Source organism: Halichoerus grypus, chromosome 10, assembly GCF_964656455.1.
Source record: "Halichoerus grypus chromosome 10, mHalGry1.hap1.1, whole genome shotgun sequence".
Lineage (NCBI taxonomy): Eukaryota > Metazoa > Chordata > Mammalia > Carnivora > Phocidae > Halichoerus > Halichoerus grypus.
In genome coordinates, this window is record NC_135721.1 from 38277621 (window position 1) to 38292315 (window position 14695).

At 47.0% G+C, this 14695-nt stretch overlaps 1 protein-coding gene across 3 annotated transcripts in view; it reads left to right on the forward strand.

Moving 5' to 3' along the window:
• The first annotated feature begins 8407 nt into the window (after positions 1 to 8407).
• REEP1 (receptor accessory protein 1) overlaps positions 8408 to 14695 on the forward strand; it is a 103397-nt gene continuing 97109 nt past the window's right edge. For all 3 annotated transcript variants that reach the window (XM_036076188.2, XM_078056333.1, XM_036076191.2), the window contains exon 1: positions 8408 to 8536. In XM_036076188.2, the coding sequence (XP_035932081.1) occupies positions 8505 to 8536 (32 nt within the window). In that variant the 5' untranslated portion in view covers positions 8408 to 8504. The remainder of the gene's footprint in view (positions 8537 to 14695) is intronic.

Below are 14695 nucleotides of genomic sequence, written 5' to 3' on the forward strand. Positions count from 1 at the left end.
CTTTAGCCAATAGACCACACCCTCTCACCTAGCAGCTGAAGGAGCTGCAGGTGCCCAACACTGCTTGAAGAAAGGTCAGGGACCCACCATCCAACTTGGCTGATCTATTCCCATAAATTGGCTTCCCAGGCTCCTAGTTCTGCCTCCCATTCTTGGGCTCCAATGCTGCTCTTTGGTCTTGGTGTTGGGTTTTGCCTCTGAGTTTTAACTATCTGTTTGCCTTCAAGGACTTTGCCCTGACTTGTCCCTCTGCCTTCAGCAGGTTGGCACATGGGATTGACCCTCTTGTCTGGCACCTGGGTCTATGCTGGCCTAGCCTGTGGCCAGGGGATTTGAATAATTTGAGACATTCAACAGCCATGACACAGGTAAGATCAGAGTTAGCAGTGACTGCTGGGCCATTCTTCACAGAGGTCCCTGAGGAGGTGGGCTGGCCTGGGACCCAGGGCCTTATAGTCAGGGTAATACATTTATTTCTCAGGACCCTTACTTGCAAGTGCCAGAAGCCCACCCTATGCCCAAAGTGAGATGTGTGGTAAGGATGCTTACATAACATGCAAAGGGCAGGGATAAAGCTGGACTCAGAGCTCTAGAACCAAGGTTTTAAATGATGCAGACATTTCTTCCTTACTCTTGTTTCTGTACGTCAACTTAAATTCCTCCTAATTCTGATGGTCTTCTTCCATGCAAATAGAAAAATGAGGAGAGCAGCTTCTGATGCATCCTTCATCAGAGCAGGATAATCACATTTCCCTTATTCCAGCTTGAAAAATCTCAAGGAAGTGTTCTGATTGGCCTGTCTTGAGTCAGGTATCGACCTCTGGACCAATCAACTATAAACAGGGAGGAGGTATCAATAGTCCAGAGTTGACCTCTTGGACTGTTATTGCCAGTCTCCCAGCCGCCAGCCTCTCCTGGAGCCCACTCCAGAGCATTTAACTCATATCCATATCCATATCTGAGTATTTCCCCATGAGTCAGACAGCCACCCTATGTGTTGTGTATTTCAGGATGATATGACCAAAATCCATGGGTATCCTTAGGCAGAGACCACTGACCTTGTCGTATAATATAAGGCTGAGCACTAAAGAAAGGTTGACCATTTCTCAATTCATACTATAGTCATCTTGGTGTCCAGGGCTCCTGGATACAACCTCAGAACAGTGTGAATAGAATGTGAATGGAGTTAGTGGCCCTATGATCTACACCTTACATGGACCTCTGTTCTACTCAGTCATTTCAGCAGGAATCCATTAATGGAATGGAGAAAAAGTCCCAGGGTGTGTTTGGTGTGGTAGAGACAGCTCCATCTATTGGCTGCTTTGAGATATTCCCACTTTCTAATCTACTAGGCAGAGACTCTAAATTGTCTGCTCACTTAGTTCCAAAGCGCTGAGAGGAACTTGTTGCTCACATTCACAAGGTTGACCTGTACGCAACTGTTTTGTTGTTGTGGCTGCCTCATTCTCTGAGCTCAGTATCAAGGAGGGTCCTATGGAAGATGGTGCTGAACTTGTTGCAGTCTCCTGGGCTCAGGTGGGTCTAGAGTTGCCCTGTTAGAGCCTGGAGACAAAAACTAGTGTTGGGTCGGAGGGTACTGAGGGCACATTCAAGACTGAGTTCTTTATATACTCAGGATACTGAGAGGATGAGATGTGGGTCAAGCAGACCAGGTGGATTTCAGGGATGTCTCAGCCAGGGCTAGGGGTCAAGATTAAGTTTGTTCCACCTTTCCTTTCCCCACCATACCCCTGGGATTGCCTCTGTGGTCAGTGCCTTGATGTGTGTCTTTCTAGGTATAGCCAAAAATCCAATGAGTAGCTGAGACCATTGTTGGAAACCACTGACCATCTCCTTTGGCACCACTCCCTTTTTATTATATCTTTCTTCCATTTCTTTCTTTCTTCCCTTTCTTTCTTTTCTTTCTTTCTTTCTTTCTTTCTTTCTTTCTTTCTTTCTTTCTTTCTTTCTTTCTTTCTCTTTCTTTCTTTCTTTCTTTCTTTCTTTCTTTCTTTTTCTTTCTTTCTTTCTTTCTTTCTTTCTTTCTTTCTTTCTTTCTTTCTTTCTTTCTTTCTTTCTTTTTTGTTGTTCTTCTTTTTTTTCTTATGCTCACCCAAACCATTTAATTTTCCCTGTTCTCCCTTCCTCCTTTCTCTCCTAACTTCTTTCCTTCCTTTCTTCTCTCTAAAGCTGCCAGTAGCTCTTAAAGAAGTTACTTTGGTGTAGCTTCTTAATTGTTTTCTGAACCTGGAGGTATGAATTGACAGACAAAGTGGGATTATTTCAAGGAAGTTTCAGAATTGCCATTGGGTGAGAAGTTGATAGGAGCTAAGCTAAGTAACACATGGATGAGTCAAATGCTCTGGAGTGGGCTCCAGGAAAGGCTGGAGGCTGGGAGACTGGCAATAACAGAGCTTCTTTCAGGAAAGCAGGGAGAGTTTTTAGAACATGAGGTATTAAGACTGCCATAATGTGCAGTAGGGTACCTGACTGTTACAGCTGAGGCCACTGGCAGTTTGTGCTGAGGTCTGTCCTAGGCTTTGTTCTCTCAGCACTGCATCAGAGATTTGAATATAGGTATCGATGGTGATTGTTGGGGTTTGAATTGTGTTCCCCCAAAAGATGTTTTGAAGTTCTAACCCTCAGTTCCAAAGAATGTGACCTGATTTGAAAATAGGGTCTTTGCAGATATAATTAGTTAAGTTAAAATGAGGTCATACTAGATCAGGGTGGGCCCTAAATTCAATAACTGATTTCCTTATAAAATGGCCATGTGAAGATAAACAGACAGTCATAAAGGGAAGATGATCACATGAAGACAGAGGCAGAAATTGGAATGATACAGTTACAAGCCAAGGAATACCAAAGACTGCCAGCAGCCATCAGGAGGTAGGAAGAAGTAAGGGAGGATTGCACTCTGGAGTCTTTAGAAGGTGTATGGCCTTGCAAACACCCTGGTTTTGGACTTGCAGCTTCCATAACTATGAGAGAGTAAATTTTTGTTGTTTTAAGCCATCTAGTCTATGGTAATTTGTTATGGCAGCTCAAGCAAGCTATTACAGTGATCTTATCAATCTTGTAGATAAGACATTGTTGGTTGCCCACCCAACTGCCAGTTCACCATTCTTTCTGCCTATCTCAACCCCAATTTTGTTCAATGTCAGATAGCAAGGTGTTCAAGGAAGATGGCCGAGCTCTTGAGAAAAAAATCATGAATGAGTCAAAGCAGAGTACATTCATTCCCCTTTTGCCAGGGATTGGATGGAGTGACCATTTGGCCCTGTTCTGGCCTCTGAAACGTAAGGGGAATTCAGGGTTGGGGTGGGGAGGGCTGCTTCTCGGAAATATTTCCTCCTTATTAAAAATGTGAGAGGCCTTTGGACATGTTTGCATGAACGTATATTACTTGGTGCTGTTGCAGCCCTCTCCTAGCCATGGAAGAAAGGCCAAGTGTATTGCAGAGGGGCTGACCTAAGGCTCTGATGTCCCTGAGCTGTTAAACCCCCAACCTCTGCCGTGCTTCTTGTTATGTGAGAAAAATGGACTCCTATTGTTTGGTTGGGTGTTCTACTTGCAGCTGAAAACAATCTAATAGATACACTAGGAATAATAGTTAATAATACCGATAATCAGATTAAAAATAATTTGATTTGACTGAAACTCTTGCCCCAAATAAAAAAGACAAAATAGAACAAAGATAAATATCAAGTTTCTGCATTAGAGATAAAGATTAATTGCTGTATTAGCATAAAATATAAATGAATATATATTAAAAATTATGCTTGTCAAAAATACAATAGATTTAAAAGGCAACTGGCAGAGTGGGAAAATTCTAGCATACATGACACACAAGAGGTTGGTAACCTTATTAAAGAACTTTTGGAAACTGGTAAGAAAATGGCAAAAGCACTCCAATAGAAAAATGGTAAGGAATAAGAAAAGGCAATTCTCAAAAGAAGAAACATAAATAGCTGACTAACGGATAAAATTCAATCTCACTGTCCACAGTAGGGAATGCAAATTAAATACAATAAAACATGCAGGGGCATATTCAGGCCTGAAACTTTTGGGAGCTGGGTCCTCAAAACTATCCATGCAAAATTAAGTATGAGTGTGAATTATAAATAAAGCTACAATGAACAAGTCTTTGTATGGAGATGTGTATGCAATACTCTTGGCTGAATAAAAAGTGGAATTTCTGAGTCATATATAAAGTATACGTTTAACTTTAAAAGAAACTGCCAAACCATTTTGGAAAAACCATTTCACATTCCCTTGGCAATGTATGAGAGTTTTAGTTGTTCCTCATCCTCATCATGACTGAGTAAGGTCAGTCTTTAATTTTAGCCATTGTTGTAGATGGGTAGTGGTATCTCATTGTGGTTTCAAGTTGTATTTCCCTAATGATGTTGAGCATCTTTTCATGTCTTTTTTTTTTTATGTCATTTGTGTATTTTCTTTGGTGAAATGTCTGTTCAAATATTATATATTTTAAGATCTTGGCTAATTCCATCATTTCTGTCATTTCTTGGTCTGTTTCTATCAATCTTCTTTCTCCTGCTTATGAATCATGTTCTTTTTCTCATTTTTTCATTTTTCTTTAAGATTTTATTTATTTATTTGAGAGAGAGAGAGAGAGCACAAGTCGGGGGCAGGGCAGAGGGAGAGGGAGAAGCAGACTCCCCGATGAGCAGGGAGCCTGACGGGGGCTGGATCCCAGGACCCCAAGATCATGACCTGAGCCGAAGGCAGACACTTAACCAACTGAGACACCCAAGTGCCCCAGTCATGTTCTTTTTCATGCCTGATAATTTTTGTTTGCATGTTGGACATTATACATTTTACCATACTGAGTATTGGATTTTTCTGTTTTTCTTTAAATAATGTTGAACTGTTTGTTTGTTTTTCTGGAGCACAGTTAAGTTACTTGGGATAAATTTGATCTTTTTGGCTCTTGCTTTTAAGCTGTGTTAAGGAAAGTCCAACTCAGTTTTCAGTCTAGAGCTAATTTTCCCCTAATACTTAGTCCCCTCTTGAGAGCTCTAGCCAGTGTTTCATGTATTAAGAGGTCTCTCCATTTTGGCTTGTGTGAAGATAAAATATTCCCAGCTCTGTGTGAGCTCCAGGAATTATTTGGCACACTGCTTTTTGGTGGTTCTTCCCCTGGCCTCCTGCAATTTCACCCATGCATGCTCTGAACAATATTCAGCTAAAGACTTGAGGGGCTCCCTCTGCACATCTCTGGATCTCTCTCTCTCTTTCTCTCTCTCTCTCTCTCTGCAGCTCCCTCCTCTCTGATCCTCTGCTCCCCAAATTCTAGCTGCTCCAGCGTTTCTGAACACTGATCTCTGTCTTCTGAACTCTTTGAGATTTCTGGGCTCTGTTCAGGTTCCCCCTCATGCAGTAATACCTGGAAACTGCATTGAAACAGCAAACAACTGGAACCATTTGCAGGGCTCACCTAGGTTAGTTTCCTTTTCATAGCTGTCACAATCCTGGGCTGCCTGTTGTCCAATGCTCACAACAGTTGCTTGGTATATTTTTTTCTAGTTTTCTAGTTGTTTAAAATATAAGGACCATTCCCATAGCAGTTAATGCTTCATGGATGACAGTGGAGTCTCTTTTTCCTATTTTCAACTTTAAAAATCCTGGGGAGGAACTTTGGCACAGTTTATGTTCAGTGATCACCCATGAACCAATCAAAGTAGTAAGGACACGTGAGAAAATGACGTTTTTAAAGACTGGAGTGTGGGAAGAATCATTCTCCAATACAAAATGGAGAGGCCTTCTCAGAAGAAAGGGGAAGGTGTGGGGGCAAACACAGAAAATAAGCATCCATCATAAGAGCAGTTCATGTGAAAAAGAACATAAAGTGAAACAACTGATAAGGCTGTAAGAGTTCTGTTGTCGAGAAGGCTGTGTCCATTCCCTGGCCTCAAGTTTTCCAGGGTCAAGGACAAACTGGAGGGGGTCTAGGGTGGAGAGATGTAATATATGTAACAGTTGCCCTGAGATAAAATGAAGTAAAAATGCAACTCTCTTCTCTCTGCAATCTTTCCCCTCCTCTGCCTGTTGAAATTTGCTGTGTGGAACATTTTTTCCCAAACCTTGACTGAATTATGGGGTTTGTCCCATTACTTTTCTGGTCTTCTTCAGACAACAGAGAGACCTCCAGATATTTTAATCCTATGAATGGTCTCATTTCATGAATTAAACTGTCCAGTTGTGTGTAACAGTAAAATTCCATTTATAGGAGAATTCCATTTATAGGAATAGGGGACATGCTCCAGGACAGAAACAGTATATGGAGAGATTCTCTTGTTTTTCCACCAAAAGGGTATCTTTGAACCATAATATTCCACTCCCCAAGATTGCTAACAGCATATTCTGACCTCTCCAGGGAGCTAAAGGGCATGGATGGAGGGGAGGGGAGTTCTCAGGAAGGTCCTATTTTCTTGGTGCTATCCTGATCTACCTAGTAGGTATTCCAAGCTTTTTCTTGTGGGGTATTGTTTTAACCGTGTTAGCTTGGGTAAGGCATGGTGAGGTTAGACACAGATCCAGAGAGAAAAACCAGAAAGTTTTACAGTTTTGTTACACTCAAAGTTCCCTGGACACACAGCATGCCATGCAGGGCGTAAACCCTGGAGTACGTTATAAGGCAGAGGGAGAGAAGGAACTGTGGTTTCTGCAGGAAGGAAAGAGCAAGGCAGAACAAGCAGGTTTAGCACTGGCTTCTTTGAATCATTTCAGCGGGCTCTAGGGCAAAGGAGCTGTCTCTTGTTGTCTGGTACCTGGCTCTGGAGCAATTAGGCCTGAAGTGTGAGAACCTGATAAGGAGGTGGTTGGGGGTGTGGACTTAATGGGCTGCGCAAGAAGGGGGAACTGACCAGCTTCTAGCCAGGGCCTCAAAACTGGGTCAAGACAGCATTAAACAACAACAACTAAACTAAGCTAATTACAGGTATTTTATAGGTCCTTTGGAGACCCCTTGTCATAGATGTCTCACCTCAGTCCCCTTATTGTGGGCAAGGTCTTTCTTCTTCCTGCATCTCTGTCTCTGTCTCTCTCTGTCTCTGTCTCTGTCTCTCTCTCTCTCTCTCTCTCTCACACACACACACACACACACACATTGCTAGTACATTTCCAGCCTCTTTCTGTCCAGGTCTGAGGTCTCCATGCCTCTGCTGGGAAGCAAGTCATGTTGGGCAGGGCTCCTTTAAAGGAAGCTTCAAGCCAGCTCTCTCTGGTGCCTCTCCCATCTGACACTGAATTATACATGACACGAGCATCACTAAAGGGGAATAGTGCTCAGGAGAGCACCATGGAGGGGGGCGAGAAAGGCAGAGGCAGAACAGAGGAACAGTGGACAAAGGTTTTCCAGGCATAAGGGAATAATGTATCAGAACTTATATAATTAGGGCCAGGACCAGGGTGAGGAAAGTGAGGCATTTGCCTTAGGGGCAAAATTTAAGGGGGTGCCGTAAAATGCAGTTATCAAGATAAATAATATTTAATGTAATTTAAAAAATATGTATGGAAGTGTGTGTAGGATACACATTTTCCCTTTTGCTTATGGCACCAAAAGCAGGGCCCTGGTGCTGTGCTGTGGCAGCTTCTTACTCCTTCCTGGCCAGACTGAACCCCTGAGCCAATTCCACACAGAAATGCTGGAGCAGCCCCCTAGGAAAGGCCTTCCTCAGGAAATAACCTTTTATCTGAGCCTTGAAGAAGGAGGTGAGGCATGGAGTGTACGAACAGGAGAGAGGGAACAGCACATACGTAAATCCGAAATGCCTCAGTTGGAAAGAGCTAGATGGCTATTTGGGGAATGGTGGTGGCAATGAGTTTGCAGGCAGGGACCAGATTATGTAGAAACTCTTTAGTATTTTAACTAGGGGAGACACATGGCCAGATTTGTTTCTTACGCACATAATGCCTTGTGGGGGACAGATTGGAGGGGCCAGGCCTGAATACAGGTCAGTAGTCCCTGAGGAGGCTAGCCGCAGTGTCCAAGTGAGGGATGACCGCATCCCCAACCAGAACAGGTGTAGATAGATTCCCAAGGTCCAGGTGCAGGCCTTGGTTTCCCCACCATAACACTGAGGGTGGGGCGGCACCCGGGTCTCTGCCCCGCCGACGGGGCCACCTCAGGGTTCCATTTGAGCGGCGGGTGCACCAGGGAGCGCGGAGGAACCGCCCGAATTCAGCCGCGGGCTGGGGCGACGGGGTCGGGGCGGGTCCCGCGGATGCCCGATCCGCTCACCGCCCAATCGCCGCGGGCCCGCCGAGCCCCGGGGGGCTGGGGCCGCCGCCGCCGCCGCCGCCGGAACGTGCCGCGGCTGCGCTGACGCGCGAGCGCCGGGCAGGGCGGCGGGCGCGCTCAGTCTGGTGGCGGCGGCGGCCGTGCGCGGACGGACGTGCCCGGAGCGCCGCAGCCGCCCGCGCCGCCCGCAGCCGAACCGCGCCGCGCTGCCCCGGCCGCGCCCGCCCGCCGGCCCGCCATGGTGTCATGGATCATCTCCAGGCTGGTGGTGTAAGTGGCCTTCCCCGCGCCCCTTCCTTCCCCTCCTTCTCCGCCCCTGGCCCCCGGGCTGCGCGCGCCCCTGCAGCGCCCGGCCCGGTTCGCTCCGGCTATTAATACCCGGCGGCCGCTAAATTTAGCAGGTACAGTAGCTGCCGAGGACGCCTGCAAGCGGGCGACACAGGACGCGGCTGCTGCCCTGGGGCCGGGGACCTGCGGGCGGGGCGGCGAGGCCCGGGGCGCACGGGGGCTGCGTTGGGGGCTGCGACCCGCAGCGCCCCGGCCGCTTTTGTTCCCCGGGTGGGTGGGATTTGCAGAGGCCCCGAATGGGCGCGCCGCGGGGACACGCGTCTGTCTCCTTTGGGAGAAATGCTGGCGGGGTCTCCCGTCGCCGCGCCGCCACGCTTTTGTCGGGTGAAAATGACAGAGCCCAGACGAGCCTGGGGCGCTGCCTGGAGGGGTCGGCGCGGAGAAGGGTGGAGAGATGAAGGCGGGGCTCCTAATGGGATTGCAAGAATACTCCTTTTTAGGTTTCTCTGACAGCGGTAAAGCCAAGTAGAACATAGCGGGACGTGTATGAATCTTGGGGTAGACGCCTCGCGGACCCCATGTCTGATTCCTTTGGCCGGGGTTTGAGGGAGAAATAGGGGCGGGCATCTCCAGGAATTCACGGGAAATTTCGAAGTGACAGACAGCCGCTTGGGTGGTGGCGATGACACCCCCCAGGCCTTGCAGGAGAGCGCAGAGTCATCTGGGGTGAGGCCTGCGTGAAGTCACTGGGGGTGGGTGTGGGGGGCGTTTTTCTCTGTCAAGCCCCAGAGCTGAGTAGACGTTTGAAGAGCTCCTTCCCTCGTGGATTTATTTCCCTTTGGGGATACACATGGCTGTTCCAGTTCCTCTCCTTCCCTAACCATTTTTGCCTGAGTCAGGACAGATTTGCCACCTGCTCAGGGGGAGCCAGGGCTGAAATTGGCCTGGAGAGAGAGGGTGGGAGGTGCACCTCCGGCTTTTTCTTTGTCTGGGAAAGAGGGGCTCCGGACTCTGGTTGATTGTGCACTATCACTCCCAACGTTGTGAAACATCTCTTATCTCCTGCCCTTCTTTACTGATTTTCAAAGAAGCAGCCAGAGGCGGCCTTCTGAAGTCATTCTCAGCTTTGTATCCCCGCCACCATTCTGGGCCTTCTTCCCAAAGCCAGAGTGGATGTGCCTCTTGGCCCCCCATCCTTCATTCCATGCAGGCCTCTCCACAGCTGTTGCGGACTGCTGGGGGTTTGTGCTGTACCTCGAGGTGGTATGTTAAATATTTAGAAGATTTCTGAGGGCAGAGCTGGCATGAACAATACAGGGAAGCTACTGGAACGCCTTGCCCCACCTCATGCCTGACCAAAGCCCGTCTTGCCTTCAGGGTGGTATTTTCTCTCCTGAGCTAATGTGTGATCTTCATATTTGGCAGTGGCTTCTGGAGGGCCCTCAGGGTGTGGCCCGAGACTCTCATTGGCCTGGCTGCAGAGCTCATTTTCTAGAGGTCCTACTGGGCTGGGGCTGGTCCACTGGAGAGTGAGGGCTTTGAGTCTGGGGTCCATGTGACCATCTTTAATTTTATTAGAATCCCCCTCCCATACTGCACAAGGCAGCTGAGGGGGTTGGAGAAAGAGGCATATGTTTGGGAGGGGTCTCAGTGTTGCTGTTACTTTTTAAAACCACGCTCCCCCGAAGTGAAGCTTCAGAGGACATAAATGACCAGGAGGATTGCCCCTCAGGTCAGCCCAGGACCTTCCGCCCCAAGGGAGAATTTGTGGGATTTGGAGTTGTTATTTCCACTGTCAACTCCAAAAGGTCAGAGACACCACCTATCCCCTGATCACTGTCTTTAGAAACCCAACATGGAAGTGTCAGTTGTCAATTATTAAAAACCGATTTAATAAGCAGTACCGGTTTCACATAAATAATAACCTGCTCATTATAGGAAAATCAGAAAGAACAGATAAATAGATTGAAAATCATCCACATTATTACCAAACAGATAGCTAATGGTAATTTCAAGAGGTATATTCTTCAAGATGTTTTTCCTATGCATATATGCACATACATTTATATTTCCAATTCAAGGAATTTGTTGATTCAGCCCAAATATCCATATACCTCTTAGTAAGGAGTGGGGATACTGAATTTGGAGTCAGAAAACCCTTGGTTCAAATCCCAGGTCTGCCTCTTGCCAACAGTTCCCGGTTCACAAGAGATCCTAGTTCAGGAGCTAGTTAACCTCATGTTGCCGTTACAAAGATTTCAAGAACATGTGATACATAAATTGCAGAGCATCTTCCACTACCAGCTCTGGAAGGGGCTCTCAGACTTAATCTACTCCTGTGTTTTTCATCCAGCCTGAGTGGGTAGGCTCTGGGCTCCCAGCCCTGATCAATGGGAGTAACTCCCCCTTTGTTTGGTTTGTGTATTCGGGTTCTAAATGAAAAATAATTTGGGAAATACATGGGTTTTAGCCCTAATAAAAACCACTCATCAGTTCTCCCCTCTCATCTATAAAACTGCAGAGGGAGTGTGCCTTGCCCAAGGACACAGGGTAAGCTGGTGAAGAAAACAGGCTCTGGATTTTTGGTCCAATGCCCTTTCCACCTCTGCCTGTCCTTGACAGTTGTCCGAAATTGATCTCCCAAGACCTCTGCTATGGCATCCTGGGATTTTGTCCACCAGTCCCGTTTCCTATAAGAAGCTTTTTCAAGGCTTTGTAAGCCTCTGTGACATCAAAGAACATTTAAGGAAGACCTATCACTGTGTTCTGAGAATGGAGAGGGAGTGGCTTCCTTCCAACCAGAGGCCTCAAGACAAGCTGATGGCGTCCAGGCACAGCCGGATGGTGCTTGTAGATATGTGTCTTGCCATTGGCTCTGAGTGTTTTTAGGACAGTAACCATGGCTTATTTCCCTCTCTGACCCCTCGTCTGCTCCCAAGCCTCTTTTTTGAAGTACCTGGCACGTTGAGTGCACTCAGTTAAGGCTGGTAATGTGGAAGGAGCTCAGAGGCCCTGGGATAAGCAGGGGAGCCAGGCAGTGTTATCCCCTGGGCATGAAGGTTAGTGGGCATCAGGACAGGCTTACACCCACTGGGCAAAGCTCTTGGAGTGAGAACCAATTGGAGATGCTGCTTTTTTGCCAGTTGTCTTCCTCCTAACTCCATTGGCTCAGCCTAGGAAGAATTAAAGACGAAATATTCAGTGTAGTGGCAAGGTTGGCTTTGTTAGAACCTAGTTGATATCTGCATGGAACACAGGGGCTCATTTATGACTGGCCTGCTTGCCTCCTTTACAATACTTTGTTTTCTTTACAAAGAACTCAAGTCTTAGGCACCAGTGAATTTTAAACTGGGGAGAGAATGTTTATGTGCCCTGGAAGATTCACACAGAGGTTGCTCTCTGCCTTCTTGGGAGAATGCACTATCTTGAAGCATTTATTCCAAGGAGCAGGTGTTGCCTCATTGTCTTTGGACAGAATTTTGGCTGAGGCCCAGAATGTTGGCTAAATGAATCCAGAGCTTCCCCTTTGGTTATTAGGCCAAAACTCCAGTTCACTGTGTGGGGAAAAGAGCGTTCTAATTTTAAAAAATTCTCCAAATAACTAAAAGCTATACAGAAGAAAGCCTTATTTCCACAGTGCACATCTTTTAAAAAATGTTAGTTTTTAGAAGGTCCAGTCTAATGTTTAAGACAGAGTCTTAGTTTAATGGCTGCAGATCTGGCTCTGTCCCAGGACTGTGATTTGGAGCACAAAGTCTATTTGTCCCAGTCAAGGATGTACGAATAGAGAGGACTGGAAGGAATGTGAGTTGTCCTCAAGATATTCTCTAACTATTGCAAAACAAATGGAAATAAGTGAAAAGGCCATACATCCTTAAACATGGGCTTGCCTTTCTTTGGGGCTTGCTTTTAAAAAGTGGAATGCAGAAAAATGATCCCATTAATTGGAGGTTTAGGTTGGCTGAGGATTTATTTCCTGGCACTCTGGTATGGTAGAGGGTAGGAGCTGGGTAAATCAGTTGAATCATGAGAGGGAAAACGTTGAGCTGGAAGTCAGAGGATTTGAGATCTAATCCCAGCACTGGACTGACCCACTGTTACAGTCCTCAGGGTACCTGCTCTCACCCTGGGGCCCTGCTCCTGGCCTGTGAGACAAAGCTGTTGTCCAGCATCACGTTGGAGGTCCTGGCGCACCTCTAGACCCCTTCCTTGTCCCCTCCTCCCCCAGCTGGCCCACATGTACCATGTTTATTTATAAACAAGGGGAATATCCTCAACAAGTGAAAAATACCAGCTTCGATTTCGCTGCTGTTCTGCTGCCTTGGTCTTTGTTTATGAATCCTGCCTGCCTGCTGGGAAGTCGCTTCTGTGCCCTGTTCCCCACTGTGTCTTCTTTGAAGGTTAGCTCACAAGCGAGGGTCTTACCTGGTTAATACTGGCTCAGTTTCCCCTTCCTTCTGAAGTGAGCTGTCTTTTTTGGAGCATGTATTATTTGGAGGAGGAAGAGCCCTGGGAAGAATGACAGAAGAGGGAGTCAGGCCCTCAGTGGCCACCTAGTGAGGCTGCAGTTTTGTATTTTGTGTGTGTGTGTGTGTGTGTGTGTGTGTTTTCCAAGGAGGTTCCAGAGGCGGGGGGAAGACAAGAGTCGCAGCGCATGGCACGTTTGGATTTTCATTGTCCAGGATGAGCCATGCACATGCCCAGCTGGTTGCCAGGATTCTTGGTGTCTGTGAGAATTTTTCCAAGAACCAGCAAGAGCCCAGGGGGTGTGCATCTGGGCTATGAGGACGTTTTCCTCTCACTTCTGGGCCTTGGGTGGATTGGCCCCAATGGATTGGAAGATGGATAGTTCTATATGTTTGTTTTGAACTTTCAAATCTCATCTGTCTTCACACAGAAGCACATTGTTTTCCCCTTGGGTTTTCTTTAGTCACACCCAGGGCCTTTTCTGGGATTACAGAAAAAAAGGAAGCATAGATAAAGGACCAAGTATGTGGCACCCAGTAGGGGTGTCTGAAGGAATCTTTTTTTTTTTTTTTAATATTGTATTTATTTATTCATGAGAGTCAGAGAGAAAGAGAGAGAGGCAGAGGCAGAGGGAGAAGCAGGCTCCCCACCCAGCAGGGAGCCCGATGCGGGACTTGACCCCAGGACCCTGGGATCACGACCTGAGCCGAAGGCAGATGCTCAACCATCTGAGCCACCCAGGCGCCCCTGTCTGAAGGAATCTTGACAGGTAATCTGGTGCAGGCCTTCAAGCATGGCACGCGTACCTAGACCAGGGATTGCAAGTGAGTTTCATGTCATGATTGATAGGAGGCTGCCTGGGACACTATCTTAACAAGTAGGATTCTGGGTTGGACTCCATGGGGTAGGAGTCCCATGAATGTTTCATGCAGGGAAGAGGATAATGGGGGCACACCTGTTGGTTCATCAGCCCATTCCTGATCCGAGAATCCCACCATCAGAATTTTATACACTGCCCTCAGTTAGTAAACAGAGAGCTGCATTCTTTACCTAAGTTCACATCCCCGCCTAACATCCCACCTCCATTAGGCCTTGTCAGTCACTGAAAGTTCTAGACCAAAGGTGTCTTCTTGCCAGTATAGGGGCTGTCTAGCCTGGTGGCTCTCTTATCTGCCTCTTTCCTCTTAGGACCATCACTCATATAGCACATTTTCCCTTTTTTTCTTTGCCTTTCACCAGTCATAGCTCAGTTAAATTCTACCCTGGCCTTCTCTTGTGTGCTTATGCATTCACATCCTTTCTACCTCCTTGTAGGGTCTATGGATGATCCTCTGGGCTTCAAAATGAGTTTCCCTTCCCTTCTTGGCAACATACCCCATCCTACTTCCCTCCACTCAGCCACAGGGGTGGACACGTGACCGAGGCCTAGCTATACATTTCCCTGGGCACAGAGATTGGTCCAGAGGTGGGTATGTGACCTAAACTGAGCCACCAGTTCTTTCCCCAGAGCTTGTTGATTTGGAGCTAAGAGAAAACATCCTTGCCTATAGGGTCCAGAGCTGGAAAGATGTGAAGGTGGGGCTGTTGGTGGCTAAACCCCCTGGCATATGGAGAAGACCTGTAGGCAAAAGGGGAGAATTTGGCAATGCAGAGGTAAACGGAGAGGAGATATTG